This window comes from Chlamydotis macqueenii, chromosome 1 (assembly GCF_036417535.1).
Source record: "Chlamydotis macqueenii isolate bChlMac1 chromosome 1, bChlMac1.mat, whole genome shotgun sequence".
In the NCBI taxonomy this organism is placed as follows: Eukaryota; Metazoa; Chordata; class Aves; order Otidiformes; family Otididae; genus Chlamydotis; species Chlamydotis macqueenii.
In genome coordinates this window covers 83,972,209-83,987,366 of record NC_141556.1, presented here as the reverse complement: position 1 = coordinate 83,987,366, position 15,158 = coordinate 83,972,209, and the positions used below count along the sequence as shown (strand labels likewise).

General features: G+C 42.5%; 1 protein-coding gene across 4 annotated transcripts in view; it reads right to left on the bottom strand.

Annotated features, from left to right (window-relative positions):
* The window catches only part of LOC104485753 (alpha-2-macroglobulin), a 44,739-nt gene that overhangs the window by 19,300 nt on the left and 10,281 nt on the right, over positions 1 to 15,158 (bottom strand). The window contains exons 7-19 of one of the 4 annotated variants that reach the window (XM_086758580.1): positions 13,523 to 13,607; positions 12,670 to 12,793; positions 11,820 to 11,934; positions 11,584 to 11,693; positions 10,549 to 10,710; positions 10,046 to 10,273; positions 7,135 to 7,198; positions 5,764 to 5,906; positions 5,251 to 5,400; positions 4,869 to 5,039; positions 2,893 to 2,992; positions 1,363 to 1,489; positions 849 to 1,077 (exon numbers count right to left, since the gene is read on the bottom strand). In XM_086758580.1, the coding sequence (XP_086614706.1) occupies positions 849 to 1,077; positions 1,363 to 1,489; positions 2,893 to 2,992; positions 4,869 to 5,039; positions 5,251 to 5,400; positions 5,764 to 5,906; positions 7,135 to 7,198; positions 10,046 to 10,273; positions 10,549 to 10,710; positions 11,584 to 11,693; positions 11,820 to 11,934; positions 12,670 to 12,793; positions 13,523 to 13,607 (1,808 nt within the window). The remainder of the gene's footprint in view (positions 1 to 848; positions 1,078 to 1,362; positions 1,490 to 2,892; positions 2,993 to 4,868; positions 5,040 to 5,250; positions 5,401 to 5,763; positions 5,907 to 7,134; positions 7,199 to 10,045; positions 10,274 to 10,548; positions 10,711 to 11,583; positions 11,694 to 11,819; positions 11,935 to 12,669; positions 12,794 to 13,522; positions 13,608 to 15,158) is intronic. The other 3 variants (XM_086758588.1, XM_086758597.1, XM_086758605.1) reach the window with 3 other exon arrangements.

Below are 15,158 nucleotides of genomic sequence, written 5' to 3'. Positions count from 1 at the left end.
GGGAAAATGGAGAGCATGTACCAATTGTGTAAGTAAAGGTAAAGCAACGACTAGAAACTTAGCTGTGAATTAAAGACCCCTCTCATGATTAGTTAGGTGAAGAGGTAAAACACTAGTGGTGAGAAAGCTAGTAAGGGAACAAGGGAGAATGGAATAAGGAACCTGGAAATAGCAAACAAAACAGGAAAGACAGGGAAATAAATGAGATTGCATTGGCACGGCTGGATCAGTGTCACCCCTTTTTTCATCTTCATTCCTTTTAGAATAAAAATCTCTATTTGTAAAAAACGGAGCAAAAGTGACTGAGATTTTATTCGAATCACCTCCCAAATTCTCTTTTGTCTCTTTTCTTGGTGAAAGAATGCAGATAAAAATAATGAAGCTATATAGCTCTGCTTAGTGTCTTGCGGGCTGGTGCAACAAATCACAGGAAGTCTGCATATTCTAGTAAATCTGGCATGATACTTTGTGAGATGTACTTCGTGTTCAGACTAAAGGCTGAACACAGGTATCCACCCTGGTGAAACTGGAGTTTCCATGCAGGTACGCAATGACACTGTCATCTGTGGATAATCCAAGTTTCATATTTGTATAGGATAACAACATAAATATGTGATGACAAGGTCAAGCAGAGCTTTAGATTCTGAATCAAATGCAGCTTTCAAAACTTTGTCAGAAAAACATATTCCCCCTTCATTAAATACAGCAAGAGTTCCTAGATACATACATACACCTTTACGAAATTATAGTCAGAGATCAGTCATCTGGCCTGGGAAATCATGTTATAAGTGGCCCATTGTAGCCTTCCCTAAGCTGTCACACTGACCAAAGTTGTGAATGTCTCTTACCCTGATGCAGGCAGTCAGGTAGTTGAAAACAGTGGCTTTCAGCATGAAGGACTCACCACGCACTACAGAGTAGGGCATAGTGAGCTCTACGAAGAAGGGCTGGAAGGCTCTGAGGGACACTGTTGGGGACAGGCCAAAGCCTGTCTCTGACGAAGTGCAGAATGCATTGGCTATCCACTCGGTGATGGTGTCAGGGATGGTCACATCCAGATTAGCATTTCCCTCAGAGCTGGTGAAGGACAGAGAACAAGATTTCAGTTATATTTTGGTGATCATCTATGTTTTTCTCAGCCTACTGAGCAACACCTGCTGACAACAAATTCCTGACCAGTTGGGATATGGGCCCTGGCTCTTGCATGCCCTCCCAAATCATCCTATACTTAGTGACACTGAAAAATCTCCCTGTCTACTAGAAATACTCCTCTCACTGAAATACTGATACTTCTATTGAGGCTTAAATATCTTCTGAAATTTTGCCCCAGTGACCACACTCTACATTCCCATAAATACTTACTTCACTGAAACTATGTCCCAGATCCATGTCTCAGGGAAGTACTTCCGGACAGTCTCCACAGGATCACCAGCAACCATATGTTCTGTTATTTCGTAGTCCAAATCTTCAAGTAGATTCAATGCAGTGACTAGGAAATTTGTTCAAGGACAGGAAGAAAGGAAAAGATGTGTCAAACTTCATTCTAAATCAGGAGGATACTTTCCTTCCACGTAGTGGTTATTCTTAGCTAAAATTTTAAAATTGAAAGAACAGCTTTGAAACTTTGGCCACTGGAAACAGATGTATTTCTCTTGTTATCCTAATATTTCATTTTTACTGATGTTACTGCTCTTCTTACAGAGACTGGATAGGGTTGAGCATTCTTCCCCCACTGCCAGCAAACCCAGCAGTGCCAAAAGAGCCATGTATGATGATGTTATTGAGGGTACATTTATATTGCAATAGAGTGAAATGTCGACCTTGCTGCCTCCAGATATTGCAGTTGCACATAGTTTATTGAATTTGGTTGAAGAATTGATTGTGTTTATACATGAGCAGAAACAGAAGCCACACTTAGTCCTCCCCTTCTCCATCTAAGATTATTTTGAGACGAATATGGGTCTTTACGTGTTTGGCCATTAGCAAATAAACACTTCTAGAACAGGGAGATGCTTTCTTACAGTGTGCATAGTATTGTGCCTTATGAAAGGCTTTCCAGCAGCCTTAGAAGACTTTACATCTTCTCAAAGGAATCAGCTGCCTCAGGCCATACTCTGAAGACAAATCCTGCATTTCAAAACCAAAGATCTGATCTATTATGAATAGAAGGCTAGAAGCTATAACCAGACCAAAAGCTATCATTTTTTAATAGGAGCTGGGATACTGCACCAGTAAAGTCAGTGACTGGAAGTGATATAGGTGGTAATGTTTTATATAGCCTTTCTAATCTCAGAACTATTCAGAAAAAAAAAAAAGTAATATCATTATTCTGTCTTCACAGTCACTGAAGCTGCAGAGAAGTGACGTGACCTACCCAGCCTCTTATATGAGTGGGAGAGCTGGGAACAGAACCAAATTTCTAATCCCTAAGTGCTAAAATATCTACCCACAGAATTGTACCACCTTCTTATTTGTCTTGGCCTACTTTTGCCCTAGTTGTTCCTCTAGTTATTACTAGAATGTGACTATCTAGAAGTAGAGACTCCTATTTTAGGTTTCTATAGCTGGACTCAGATCTGGTGGGAAAAAAAAAGCCACTACTTTGTGCTGGCAGACTGTTTTAGTGCTTACAGGATCCCTGCTGTAGGGGCTGGCATGGGAGTCTCCAACCACCCACAGTTTTAGCCAGGCACATCTGTATAAGTAGACAGAGGTAGATCAGTTTCATATTTCAGGACTGAGTCCAGAAGGGAGTGATCCTGACTTAGGCGATCATATCTGAACAGAATCTGATATGCCTGATGTAATTAATATTCAAAGAAGTAGAGGGAAGGAAAGAAGTAGGGTGGTAAATTTTAGGTAGTTTTGTGGGAGGTAAAATGAAGCAGATACTAGAACCACCGTAACTCCTTTCCATTATGACTCCTGGGTAATGCTGGCAGATTTCAGGCTTATGAATCTTGCTGCTGGTGAAGACTTTTAAGCCCAATTCCTAGTAAACAAAGAGAAAGAAGAACAAAAAATTTGCAAAAACACTTTTGAAAATAAACTATTTTTAGTATGTCAAGAATACATTTACTTAACTCTGGTATCGATCAGAATAACAAAGGCTTCTATAAAAATGCCAGAGAGAGTGGTTCAAGCCAGGTAGTAAGGCTTTATAATGTTACAGTCATTCTAAGGCTAAATACTGACATGATCTGAGGTAAAGCTGAAGGCCACAGGTCTACCTTGGGAACATCTGCGTGGGTGAAAATTACCTCTGTGAAAAGCATTGGATTGAGGGTACACAAAAAGAAGAATAGAATAGAATAGAATAGAACAGAACAGAACAGAACAGAATAGAGTCATTAAGGTTGAAAAAGACCTCCAAGATCATCAAGTCCAACCGTCAACCTAATACCACTATGCCTACTAAACCGTGTCCTGGAGTGCCACATCTACATGTTTTTTGAACACCTGCAGGGATGGTGACATCCACCACTTCCCTGGGCAGCCTGTTCCAATGCTTGAATACTCTTTCAGTAAAGAAGTGTTTCCTAATATCCAATCTAAACCTCCTCTGATGCAACTTGAGGCCATTTCCTCTTGTCCTATCACAAGTTATTTAGGAGAAGAGACCCACACCAACTCCTTTCAGGTAGTTGTAGAGAGCAATAAGGTCTTCCCTCAGCCTTCTGTTCTCCAGACTAAACAATCCCAGTTCTCTCAGCCACTCCTCATAAGACTTGTGCTCCAGCCCCCTCACCAGCTTCATTGCCCTTCTCTGGGCATGCTCCAGCAACTCCATGTGCTTCTTGTACTGAGGGGCTCAAAACTGAGTATTCAAGGTGCGGCCTCACAAGTGCCGAGTACAGGGGCACAATCACTTCCCTACTCCTGCTGGCCAAATCACTTCCCTGCTCCTGCTGGCCACACTGTTCCTGATGCAAGCCAGGATGCTGTTGGCCTTCTTGACCACCTGGGCACACTGCTGGCTCATGTTCAGCTGGCTGTCAACCAGTACCCTCAGGTCCTTTTCTGCTGGGCAGCTTTCCAGCCACTCTTCCCCAAGCCTATAGCTTTGCATGGGGTTGTTGTGACTGAAGTGCAGAACCTGGCAGTTGGCCTTGCTGAACCTCATACAATTGACCTCGGCCCATTGATCCAGCCTGTCCAAATCCCTCTGAGTCTTCCTACCCTCAAGTAGATTGACACTCCCACTCAATTTGATGTAATCTGCAAACTTATTGAGGGAGCACTCAGTCTCCTCACTGAGATAATTGATAAAGATATTAAACAAGACTGGCCCCGAAACTGAGGCCTGGGGAACAGCGCCTGTGACCGACTGGATTTAACTCCATTCATCACAACTCTCTGGGCTTGGCCATCCAGCCAGTTTTTAACCAGTGAAGAGTACACTGTCTAAGCCATGAGCCGCCAGCTTCTCTAGGAGAATGCTGTCAGAGACAGTGTCAAAAAGTCTTGTGCAGAACTTTTCAGATGGGTATAGATGGGTTATCAAAGTAACTGTCACTTTATTAAAGACCTGTCTACATGAGATGCAGAGACACAATGCATGACTAAGGAAGAGTTTCTAATATTATGGGACCAGAGGTCACTTCTCAGGACTGTTTCCTCACTTAAGCCCAATTGCAGGTATCTCTACTAGCAATGAGAAGCCCTTTCCAAGTTTTAATGGATCAGAGAAGCACTCAGATACCAATGATAGTCTACATAGATGCAGGGCCTGGGCCTGGTTATTGTCTTGTGTACAAAAGTTAACAAGCTCACAGCAAAGTTCATTAAAAAGCCCTGCATGACAGGTGAGAACAGGAGACTGAATTCCAAAAAGGAATAACAAATTAAAACGAAAGTCTGGTGCTTACTTTGAAAATGTCATAAGCATCACCTTCACCATCAGGAGAAATGGGTATGTAGACAAATCCATTTAATAATATGTTGTCAAGTGACACACAAGGGTTTACGTTGTCTTCTTCCAAGTAGTAGTCCTTGAAGCTATAACCCCGGATTTCCTTCAGTGGGAGACGACCATACACCTGTGGAAATGCAAACAACTAGGGAAAAATGTGGCAGGTCAGCACTTACAGGAACACAGACACTACCTAACACTCCTTTGATAAAAAGCCAGCTTCTAAAACACAAGTGTAGTGAAACTATAAAAATACATGGCCTCATGTCTATAGTAATGTTAATAAGTACTTTGTTGGTTCTTGTACTTGCTTATTACCAGAAATAGCCAAGACTTACAGAGCTGGGAGAGAGCTCATCTTCAGGCTTCATAAGGAGAACACTCTTGTCCACAGCATGAAAGGCACACAGGGACCTTGGTGAGGTATGGAGTTGCAGGCGTGTGTTGGAGGCAGGAAGACCTTCCTTGGGTACAAAACTCAATCTGACCTGCAACCCCAAAAGGAAGTTAAAGCAGACACTTTTCCAGATGCTGTTACGTGCTATTATACTGAAGCATCTAGCCTTGTGAACTGAGCTCTGCTAGTGCCTTGCAGTTCTTCTAATATATATTCAGCTTTGACAAATGTAATTAATAATTACTAATGATTCTCTTTCTTTTCTGTCTTGCTCCACTTTTTTTTAGTTATGGATTTACAACTTATTCTGGAGTTTCAGTCACTAATCCTCAGTCAACATCTGGTCAGATCATTTTGTGAACCCATTGTGAATTCTGCCTCCATTCTGGAACTCATCTCTGAACTACTGGCCACAAGACAAACGTGAGTTGCATAAACCCTGACTTATACTCACTTTATTTGGGAGGCAATGTTCAACCTGAAAGTCTGCTGAACTGGCGATGACTTCCCCACTAGGCGAAGTGGTATACACAAGCATCCGTGCAAGGGGAGCAATTGCCGCCTCAACAGGGAAGGTCAACTGAAAAGTCCCATAAGCTAACAGAGAGAAGAAAGGCTAAGCAACATAGAAGAAGTTCCAGTATATGCATTTGCCTTCCCCAGATAAAAAAGTCAAGTTCACTCATGCTGAACATTTTTAGTGAGCAGGGGCAGGAATGCATGACTGAAGTCTATGGCTGTTGCTGAAAAGACCTGCATTCAAACAGTGATTGTGTAATAGCCAAATGAAATCAGTTTGATGGGCCTCAACCTTTCTTCTAGATTCTCCCCAGTTAATATGTGGCATAATTTCTTAATGTTCCCAAATCCTTTTTTACTTCAAGCTCCAAGATCTTCTGCAGTCTACAAAAAAATAGATGAGGGAAAAATCATAGAAATAAAGGACTGTTGTAATGGGTGACAGCAGTCAAGGTTGCAGAGTGGCTGAAAGAATAACTTTGCAAAGTTACTGTTAAGCAAGCACTTAGCTGGAATGGCAAACTGTCACTCCAACCATAGTGAAAAATGCCCTCTATGTTGAAAGACTCTTTCCAGCTGGGCCTGACCCTCATGTCACAATCTGGACAAGGTTATAGAACATCTCTTGATGTGAGCTAGAGTGTTAGTTTAGTCACTGCTGCTAGTAAGGATGCAAAACCTTCTATTAACATGCAGCACCCAAGATCTTTTACTTCCATATACTGTTTATGCCCACTGCAGTGTGACTCCTTCTCATAGACTTCTAAAATGTCTCCTTGGTCTCATTGTCTAAAGACTTTTAAAGATGCATTGTAGTCAGTCTCAGTTACTGAAATGTGTAACCCTTGGACATTTATATTACTAAAACTAAATGTATTGGTTAGAGTATAGATATGTGTGTAATTGCATGCTTATAAGGGAGAAACAATACCAAAAAAACCCGAAGGAAAATAAGAGAGAGAAAGAAAATAAGACATTCTCTTCTGCTCACTGTATGTGTGAGTCTTGTAACAGTAGTAAGCATCCACAATCTGGATAGGGTAGAGTGGTCAGTAGAAAGTTTTTGTTTGAGAAAAAAAATACTATGCATATTTTTTGTTGAATTTTCTGAAATTTTCTCATAAAAAAATAGCACCTAACAGAACTCAGAGACAACAAAACTAACCCAAGACACTTCATTTAAAAAGATATAATTTTGAAAATGCATTTCAAGTCAGACATTAAGTGTTTGAATTTAAATAATTTCTCTATATCCTCTGCCCCCAAATTATCATCAAAGATGCTAAAAATGCATAGTTGTGCTCACCATCTCCAAGATTCACAGTCAGATCATGGGTGTCTGCTAATATAATGCTTCCCTTGGCCATCACCTGTGTGACAGAGAAACCTTCCTGCAATTGTTGCTACTGGTATTGAAGGGAAGGAGAATGAACATTCACTGAGTAAACTGTAGAGTGTGAGTATGAATATCACTGCCAACAGTGAGCAAAAGATACTAAGCAAGTGCCAGATTGGAATTCACTGGGTCTTTGGAAACAGAAACATTCACTTCTAGGAGGACTGGTGTTTCCTCATTGGTCAGATCTGGCTTCCCTTTTATATATATTGCATGTACAGACCAGGTTCAAATGCACTTTGTCTCTGAGCACACATAAGGTTGGGGGTCATACACACATTTCTAATAATTTGCAACAGACTTAGGTTCAAGTTCTCCTCATTCCATTCTCAGTTGCATTGTGAAACAGTCTTGAGAAAAATTTAATCAGGAGTAGTTTCATAACTGAAACAGAGTTGGAATAGAAGAGCACAGGCTGTAAATAATCACAGAATCATAGTATCATTAAGGTTGAAAAAGACCTCCAAGATCATCAAGTCCAACCGTCAACCTAATACCACTATGCCTACTAAACTGCGTCCTGGAGTGCCACATCTACATGTTTTTTGAACACCTGCAGGGATGGTGACATCCACCACTTCCCTGGGCAGCCTGTTCCAATGCTTGAATACTCTTTCAGTAAAGAAGTGTTTCCTAATATCCAATCTAAACCTCCTCTGATGCAACTTGAGGCCATTTCCTCTTGTCCTATCACAAGTTATTTAGGAGAAGAGACCCACACCAACTCCTTTCAGGTAGTTGTAGAGAGCAATAAGGTCTTCCCTCAGCCTTCTGTTCTCCAGACTAAACAATCCCAGTTCTCTCAGCCACTCCTCATAAGACTTGTGCTCCAGCCCCCTCACCAGCTTCATTGCCCTTCTCTGGGCACGCTCCAGCAACTCCATGTCCTTCTTATACTGAGGGGTCCAAAACTGAACACAGTATTTGTGGTGCAGCCTGACCAGTGCTACCATCTCTACCACAGATTTCTATTGTATTTTTTGTAATCTCAGTCTAAGTCTCCCCCGCTGTTCTGTACAATCCATCAGGAATGTGTGTTCCACTGATTTATTCCAGCTCTCCAATGGTACTCTCATCTCTTCTGCTAGTGTAATTAAATGGGATAACAAGAAAAACAAATGTAGAGGGAAAGAAGTTCAGTTTGAATATTCATCTGATTCTTCCTGTTCTCCCAAGTGAATCATCGTTCGGTCATAGTTGAATGACTCGCTCTTCTCTGCCCCCTAAAATGAACCAATTCATGGTTCTCAACGTCAGCATGTTATGGTCTGTTCTAATTACTGCAGTATCCCAAACTTTTGATCATTGCCTGATATATAACCTAAGCTCTAAGCTTTTTGGGCTTTTCTGGTTAGAGGTGGTGTTGCTTTAGTTTCCGTGGTCAGATGACCACCAAAGGACAAAACTGAGTAGGAGACAGCTTTCCTCCTCATCTTTCATCTTCTTGTTTTAAGGTGTTGGTTTCTGAGCTGTGATCTTATATCAACCAGGATTTGGGATGAAGGAAACTCAGAGTGGAGTGTTATGGAGCATTCCTCAGCGGTCCATATTGGGCCCGGCCCTGTTTAAGCTCTTTGTTGGTGACATGGACAGTGGGATAGAGTGCACCCTCAGCAAGTTTGCTGATGACACAAAGCTGTTTGGTGCCATCAACACACTGGAGGGGAGAGATGCCATCCAGAGGGACCTTGACAGACTGGAGAGGTGGGCTTGTGAAAACCTCATAAAGTTCAACCAGGTCAAGTGCAAGGTCCTGCACTTGGGTCATGGCAATCCCAAGCACAAATACAGGCTGGGCAGAGAATGGATTGAGAGCAGACCTAAGAAGGACTTCTGGGTGTTGATTGATGAGAAGCTCAACATGAGCCGGCAATGTGCCCTTATAGCCCAGAAAGCCAACCACATCCTGGGCTGCATCAAAAGAAGCATGGCCAGCAGGTCAAGGGAGGTGATTGTACCCCTCTACTCCACGCTCATGAGACCCCATCTGGAGTACTGCATCCAGCTCTGGAGCCCTGAACATAAGAAGGACGTGGACCTGTTGGAGTTGCTCCAAGTCCAGAGGAGGGCCACAAAGATGATCAGAGGGCTGGAGCACCTCTCCTGTGAGGACAGGCTGAGAGAGTTGGGGCTGTTCAGCCTGGAGAAGATAAGACTCCAGGGAGACCTTATTGTGGCCTTTCAATACTTAAAGGGGGCTTATAAGAAAGATGCAGACAAACTTTTCAGTGGGCCCTGCTGTGATAGGGCGAGGGCTAATGATTTTAAACTAAAAGAGGGTAGATTTAGATTAGACATAAAGAAGAAATTATTTACAATGAAGATGATGGAACACTGGAACAGGTTGCCCAGAGAGGTAGTAGATGCTCCACCCCTGGAAACATACAAGGCGAGGCTGGATGAGGCTTTGGGCGTCCTGATCTAGTTGAAGACGTCCCTGCTCCTTGCAGGGGATTTGGACTAGATCACCTTTAAAGATCCCTTCCAACCCAAACTATTCTACGATTCTATGAAATGAGAGTCTTGCACAGCTGCACCCAAGACAATGCTCTCTCTGTCAACATTTTGGCTCTTTTCTTTTCTTAATAAAACATATACACAATACCTATCTCTGCACACAGAAGACAACATCAGAAACATTATGGAAATGTGTTTAAATACTACTACCACAGGCCACACTTTCTGTTTCAAACTCTATCTGTCGTTACTGGCTAAGGATTGACCATATAGCAGTGTTGTGGTTGCCTACCATGCAAGGTAGCTGTACATGCTACAGTGCTATCTGTGGCCATAGATCAAAGTAACTACACATAATTCTTACCAAATAGTAAATGACAACTTTCTTCTGCTCTCCTATGGCCTCTGGTGTGAAGATATAGCGCACCTGGATCTCTGTGGACGAGCCACAACTTAATGTCTCATGCTTTGGTTCAATTTTGAGGAAGCTGTTACTGGGGGAGTAAAACCGACTTATTCTACGCATGGCATGTTCATATGAAGGTGTGATCCAGTCGCTGTCATAACAATTCAGTTCAGGTTTATGAACAGCCTGATAAAGAAAAATAAAAAGTTCATAGCTGACCAAAACCAGGTAACAAGGCACATGAAAGTTCATAGAAAAACTCTGGGTATGTTCTATATTTCTTATTCTTAGAAGAAGGCAGAGAACATGCATAGGAGACATAGAGAAGAGAGGTAATTTGCCAATAAACTTGCTTTGTCTTCCAATTGTCAGAAAAACTGATAACCCATGGACAGATATTTCCTCTGCTGATCAGAAAGAGAGGCTTACCCAAATCCCTCTGCCCTGTCTCTGCCACTCACTCGGATTTCCAGGGAGGCTTGTGTGAAGGTAGTAGTGTCTATGGAAAACCAGGATTGTCCCTGCTCATCTGTAGTGTAATTGCCTTTGTATGTGTCTCCATCCACAGAAATCATGATGGATTCATTGGCAATTGGAGCATCAGTGCCATCTACCAGCTTCATCTAACAAAGCAAAAACAAACTTCAGGTTTTAGACTAGAAACAGAAAACAATTTCCAAGTCCTAAAGCCTCTTCCCTCTTTTCCTCCTTGCCAAGTAGTATGTTTCTTTATGGAAAAGAACAAAATACATGAACGTATAAAAGGTGTGAGGTGATTCATGAGTTCTCTGAGGCAGCAACTGAGAAAATTCTCATCAAAACAATCTAATTGTCTCAGGGAAATTATCTGTCAGGGCCCTAAGTTCCTCGGTAGGTTTTAATTCCCCTGGCCAACCTCATTTAGGACATCTACAACATATCATCTGCCTCTTGGTTCAGGAACTCTTAAGTTTAGGCTTGTGCCTTGCCCCAGGTCTTGACTAAAGCTACATTGGAGGTAAACCTATACCCAGCTCTTTCTCCTACTATTCTGATCTGGTTAGCTGGATTTCCTTGGTTGAGCTCAGCCTTGACTCATCATCTCACATTGTCTAGTGGTCATTGGACTGTTGGTGGAACCTGTTACTGTCACCACCCCTGCTCTGCTTAGTCTGGTTGGGTACTGTGGGACTGCGCCCTTGTTGATGAGGTCACTACACCTACTTATGTTGTCATCACCCTTTGGACCTGGATAACATTCCCTTGTAGAATAGCCCATGCTTGCTACTTCCTGAAGTTACTCTCATGTGTCAGAACAATGGGCCTTCTACTCTGTACTGGACTGACTTCTAGGAGTCAGTGTCTGTTAGAGTGCCCCAGCTATCAGTAATTCACCTGCCTGTGCAGAGGAAGGTGTACTATGTCATCTGCACACCCTGCTATTCCACCTGATGGGATTGTGCTCTTGTGAGTTTGCTATATGCCATTCTTTGTCCAGGGTCTCAGAAGTTCCCTACCCTCCCGAAGAGTGGGATCCCTGGTCTGTACTGAGAATCCAGCAGGTCAAAGCTGATTTTGCTCATGATGGATGTGATTCCACAGGAGCCTGTTCCAGTCATCTCTATTCCTGAGCACAGTAAAATGTCATAATTAATGAAGAGCAGCATTTCTAGACATGTTAATCCACCTTCATCTTTGCCAGGCCTTCCTGTTATGGCCTGCCATCACTTTTCCATCTCCATGTGACACATACCTGTGCCATCTTCTGTGATCTTGCCTTGTACCTCAATGCTCATCTCATATCCCCTACGATGAAGCTGAAATATCTTGGTCCTTACTACACCAGAAACACACCCACGAGCATCTGCCTAAGCGGGGAATTGGAGAGAAAATTGTAATTCTGTGAAAAAGTTTGGTGCCTTGTGGGACAGTTACAGGAACAGATATCCCAAACACAACATGCTTAACTTCTGTTCATGAAATCCTAACCTTATGTTCTAGGGTTGTCTCCAAGACCAGAACTTGTTTACAGCCTGTTTCCTAGTGTTTCATCCACACATTTTCTGCATTCTGTGAGGTACTTGACACCCAGTTCTCTAAGGCACACATTGGTTTCCTTGTTAACTCATCCTACCTTAGTTCTATTTTTCTTCCAGTTTCTTCTTTTGTCTTCACTCTTTTCCTTATTGCCCTTTCTCCTTTCTCCTATGTTTGACCCATATACAATATTACCTTCTTGTTTTCTCCTCAACTTCTTTGCTCCTTGCTACTTGCCAGTCCCTCCACAGTTACAAAATTCTTTCACAGATTCTTTTCTCAGTTTGGGGATCAACAGCAGGGACCTCACAGCTGCTAACTGGAGATTTGTCACTATTTTCAACGGGGTTAGTATTTCAGCTGTGGGGTTTTCATCATCGGTTCTCTTTCCACTTTAATGATTCACCTCTTAAGAATGCCTTCCTCTGAGAACATCTGCATTTCCCCAGACAGAGTGCTATCTCTGATGTCCTACTATCTCCCAACAGTCACAGATTCCACCTCCCTTAGACAACATTGCCCAGTACCCATAAGAAAGACCCCTACATTTTAATCTTGGAACTCACCTGCCTGATGAATTCTTCACACACAGCTTCTGCTTCTTTTCCGTAACAATTTGAAGCAGAATGTGAAAATTTCCGGCACACTTGGACATTCACCAAACCAGGAACAGGTTTTCCATAGGTGTACCTATAATCACAAAGTGTTAAACAATACATTAGATGATCAGAAAATCACTCAGAGTCACACTCAGACACATCTCCTTAAAGACCTCTATGGATGATTTCCTAATATTTCTTCTTAAAGACTGACTAATCTGATATTGTAATTAATCTAGTGATTACATTTCCATGATTTCAATGATGAGATTCTTCAACCATACACTAGAATCTAGGTGGGAGGTCTCTGCAGGAATGCAGAAAAACATTGTCTGTAGAAAATTATTTCAGCCAGGAATCTCCTTGTATCACAAACTGCTGAAGGTTCAGTGAAAAAGTAGAAAGGCAACCAGGGGCTCAGGAGGAGAAATTTACAAGTTAAAAATGAGAACACTGGATTTGCACCATCTGTTTAAATTATGTCTGACCTGACATCTCTGAGTATTTGAGGGTTCAGGATTGGCAGAGAAGCTCTAACTGAAGAAATGTAAAGACAGAAAGAGAAAAGAGGAAATGTACAGTAAACTGGGAGCAGAGAGCTACAGATTGATTTGGCATCACCTTTCAAGGAACACAGAGAAGACCCTTCACTTTGACTGTTCAGGCCAAGCAGCAGACTCAGTATTGACAGGGTGGAATAAGCCTGCGCTAGATGTCTGGGAAAAGTAGGAAAAGCCTTCCCCAGCTCTTCCTTTGGTCCTCGGCAGAAAGGAAGAGTAAAGGATGTGTGAGACAGATTTATTCCAGCTCTGTGACTCACAGACCACAGACGGACACTGGAAGATCCTTGTCCTTAATAGTGATCATCTTGGGCAGCTTCACCAGGACTTCGTACTTGGGTAGCACTAGATGGGAGAGAGAAAGTCTGATATGAGAAGAGTGAAGGAGAGTTGTTTACTTACACAACAACCAGGATCATCTTAACATAAACCGTCACCTCTCTGTGGTCTTCAGTACAGGTCTGCTACCCCTTCCCAAGGTTTTTCTCAGTCTTCACCACTGTTTAGGTTTAAAGGGGAGGTTTAAGGAGGGTTGTGGCCCTTAACTTCCTTCATTTGCAGCACATGCTTATATGATCCCATTGGCACCAGATAGCTGTGTAGATGCCTTACATGTGCCCATTCAGAAGGACACACTGGCTGTGTGTTGTTTTCCATATTTCGCAATGTATAATTTGCAACTAAGACTTGGTGCAGCACATTCACCACCTTTGTAATTTGCCACATTGAAATGGCCTGAATAATTGATCCTCTTGACTGTTTCTTACTGTTCTAGAGATCTCACGTTGCTGTCAGGGTCACTAATATGTGAGACTGTCCTGCATATCCAGGTATCCAGACAGTTCTAGTGAATCTAGCCACAGACTCTCGGGTCTGTATTTTTAACTGGACAAAGGCAGCAATATAGCCTAATACCAAATGTGGCAAGTAAAACACATACTCTGCTCCTGAGCATTAAGTTATATGCCTCTTCCCATATTTCATCCTGCAACCGTAAGCCCCCAACTACTCAAACCTGGGACTGGACTGAAGCATGTAACGGCCTGCTCCCAGGGGCTGCCTAAGGTTTTTTTCACAGTGCAAGGAAATAAGAGCAGGGAGGGTGCACACCCAGACCCAGGGACTGGAAAGTAACCCTACATTTCCCCCTGGAATGAGAGGCAAAGCTCAATGTTTCAACGACAGGGCACATTTTCTCAAAAGGCTGTAAGAGAATCAGCAACAGGGGAGATTTATGGGGATAAGACTAAAGAACAAAAAAAAAGAAAAATAAGTTTAGTGTGAGGTTAAGAAAGGGACATACATCTTTGATTTTGGAGGGGGAAGGGTTCAGAATGTTCTTTGTGGGAGGAGGGACAGGCCATCTGTCACCATGGCAGGCGAAAGCCTATAACCTGGTTTGTGTCCAAATTATTCACCATGTCCGTACTAGCCACCATGCCTGACTTTGAACCAAGTAATCTGGCTCTCATGGACTTCAATTACAATCTTCTTTGTGTTGCACCGGCATATTCCAGAAACAGCAGGTTCTGAGCAATGCACTGGGTCGTTCAGGCTCCATGTACAGCCAGGGGGAGCCTGGGAGTGCAGACCACCGTTCAAGCAGCCTCCTCAAACACACACAGCTTAGCCAGAGTACACGTCTACAAACACCTGAGTTTTATTACAGAACTAGGGGGTAGAATGCTCCCTGGGGCAGCACATTTTTCCTTACTCAGTCTATACTATCAAACTGTTTGCATCTGCTTGTGACATTTGTGGAGTGTTCTTCTTCAAACTTTTCCTACCAAACATGTTTTCTAAGCTTTTTGCAGAAACAAGGAAGAAGAGGAAAAAGAGAGAGGATTACAAGTGGAGAAACAGAACTGATGCAGATGATGAGAGAGGTAAAACAAG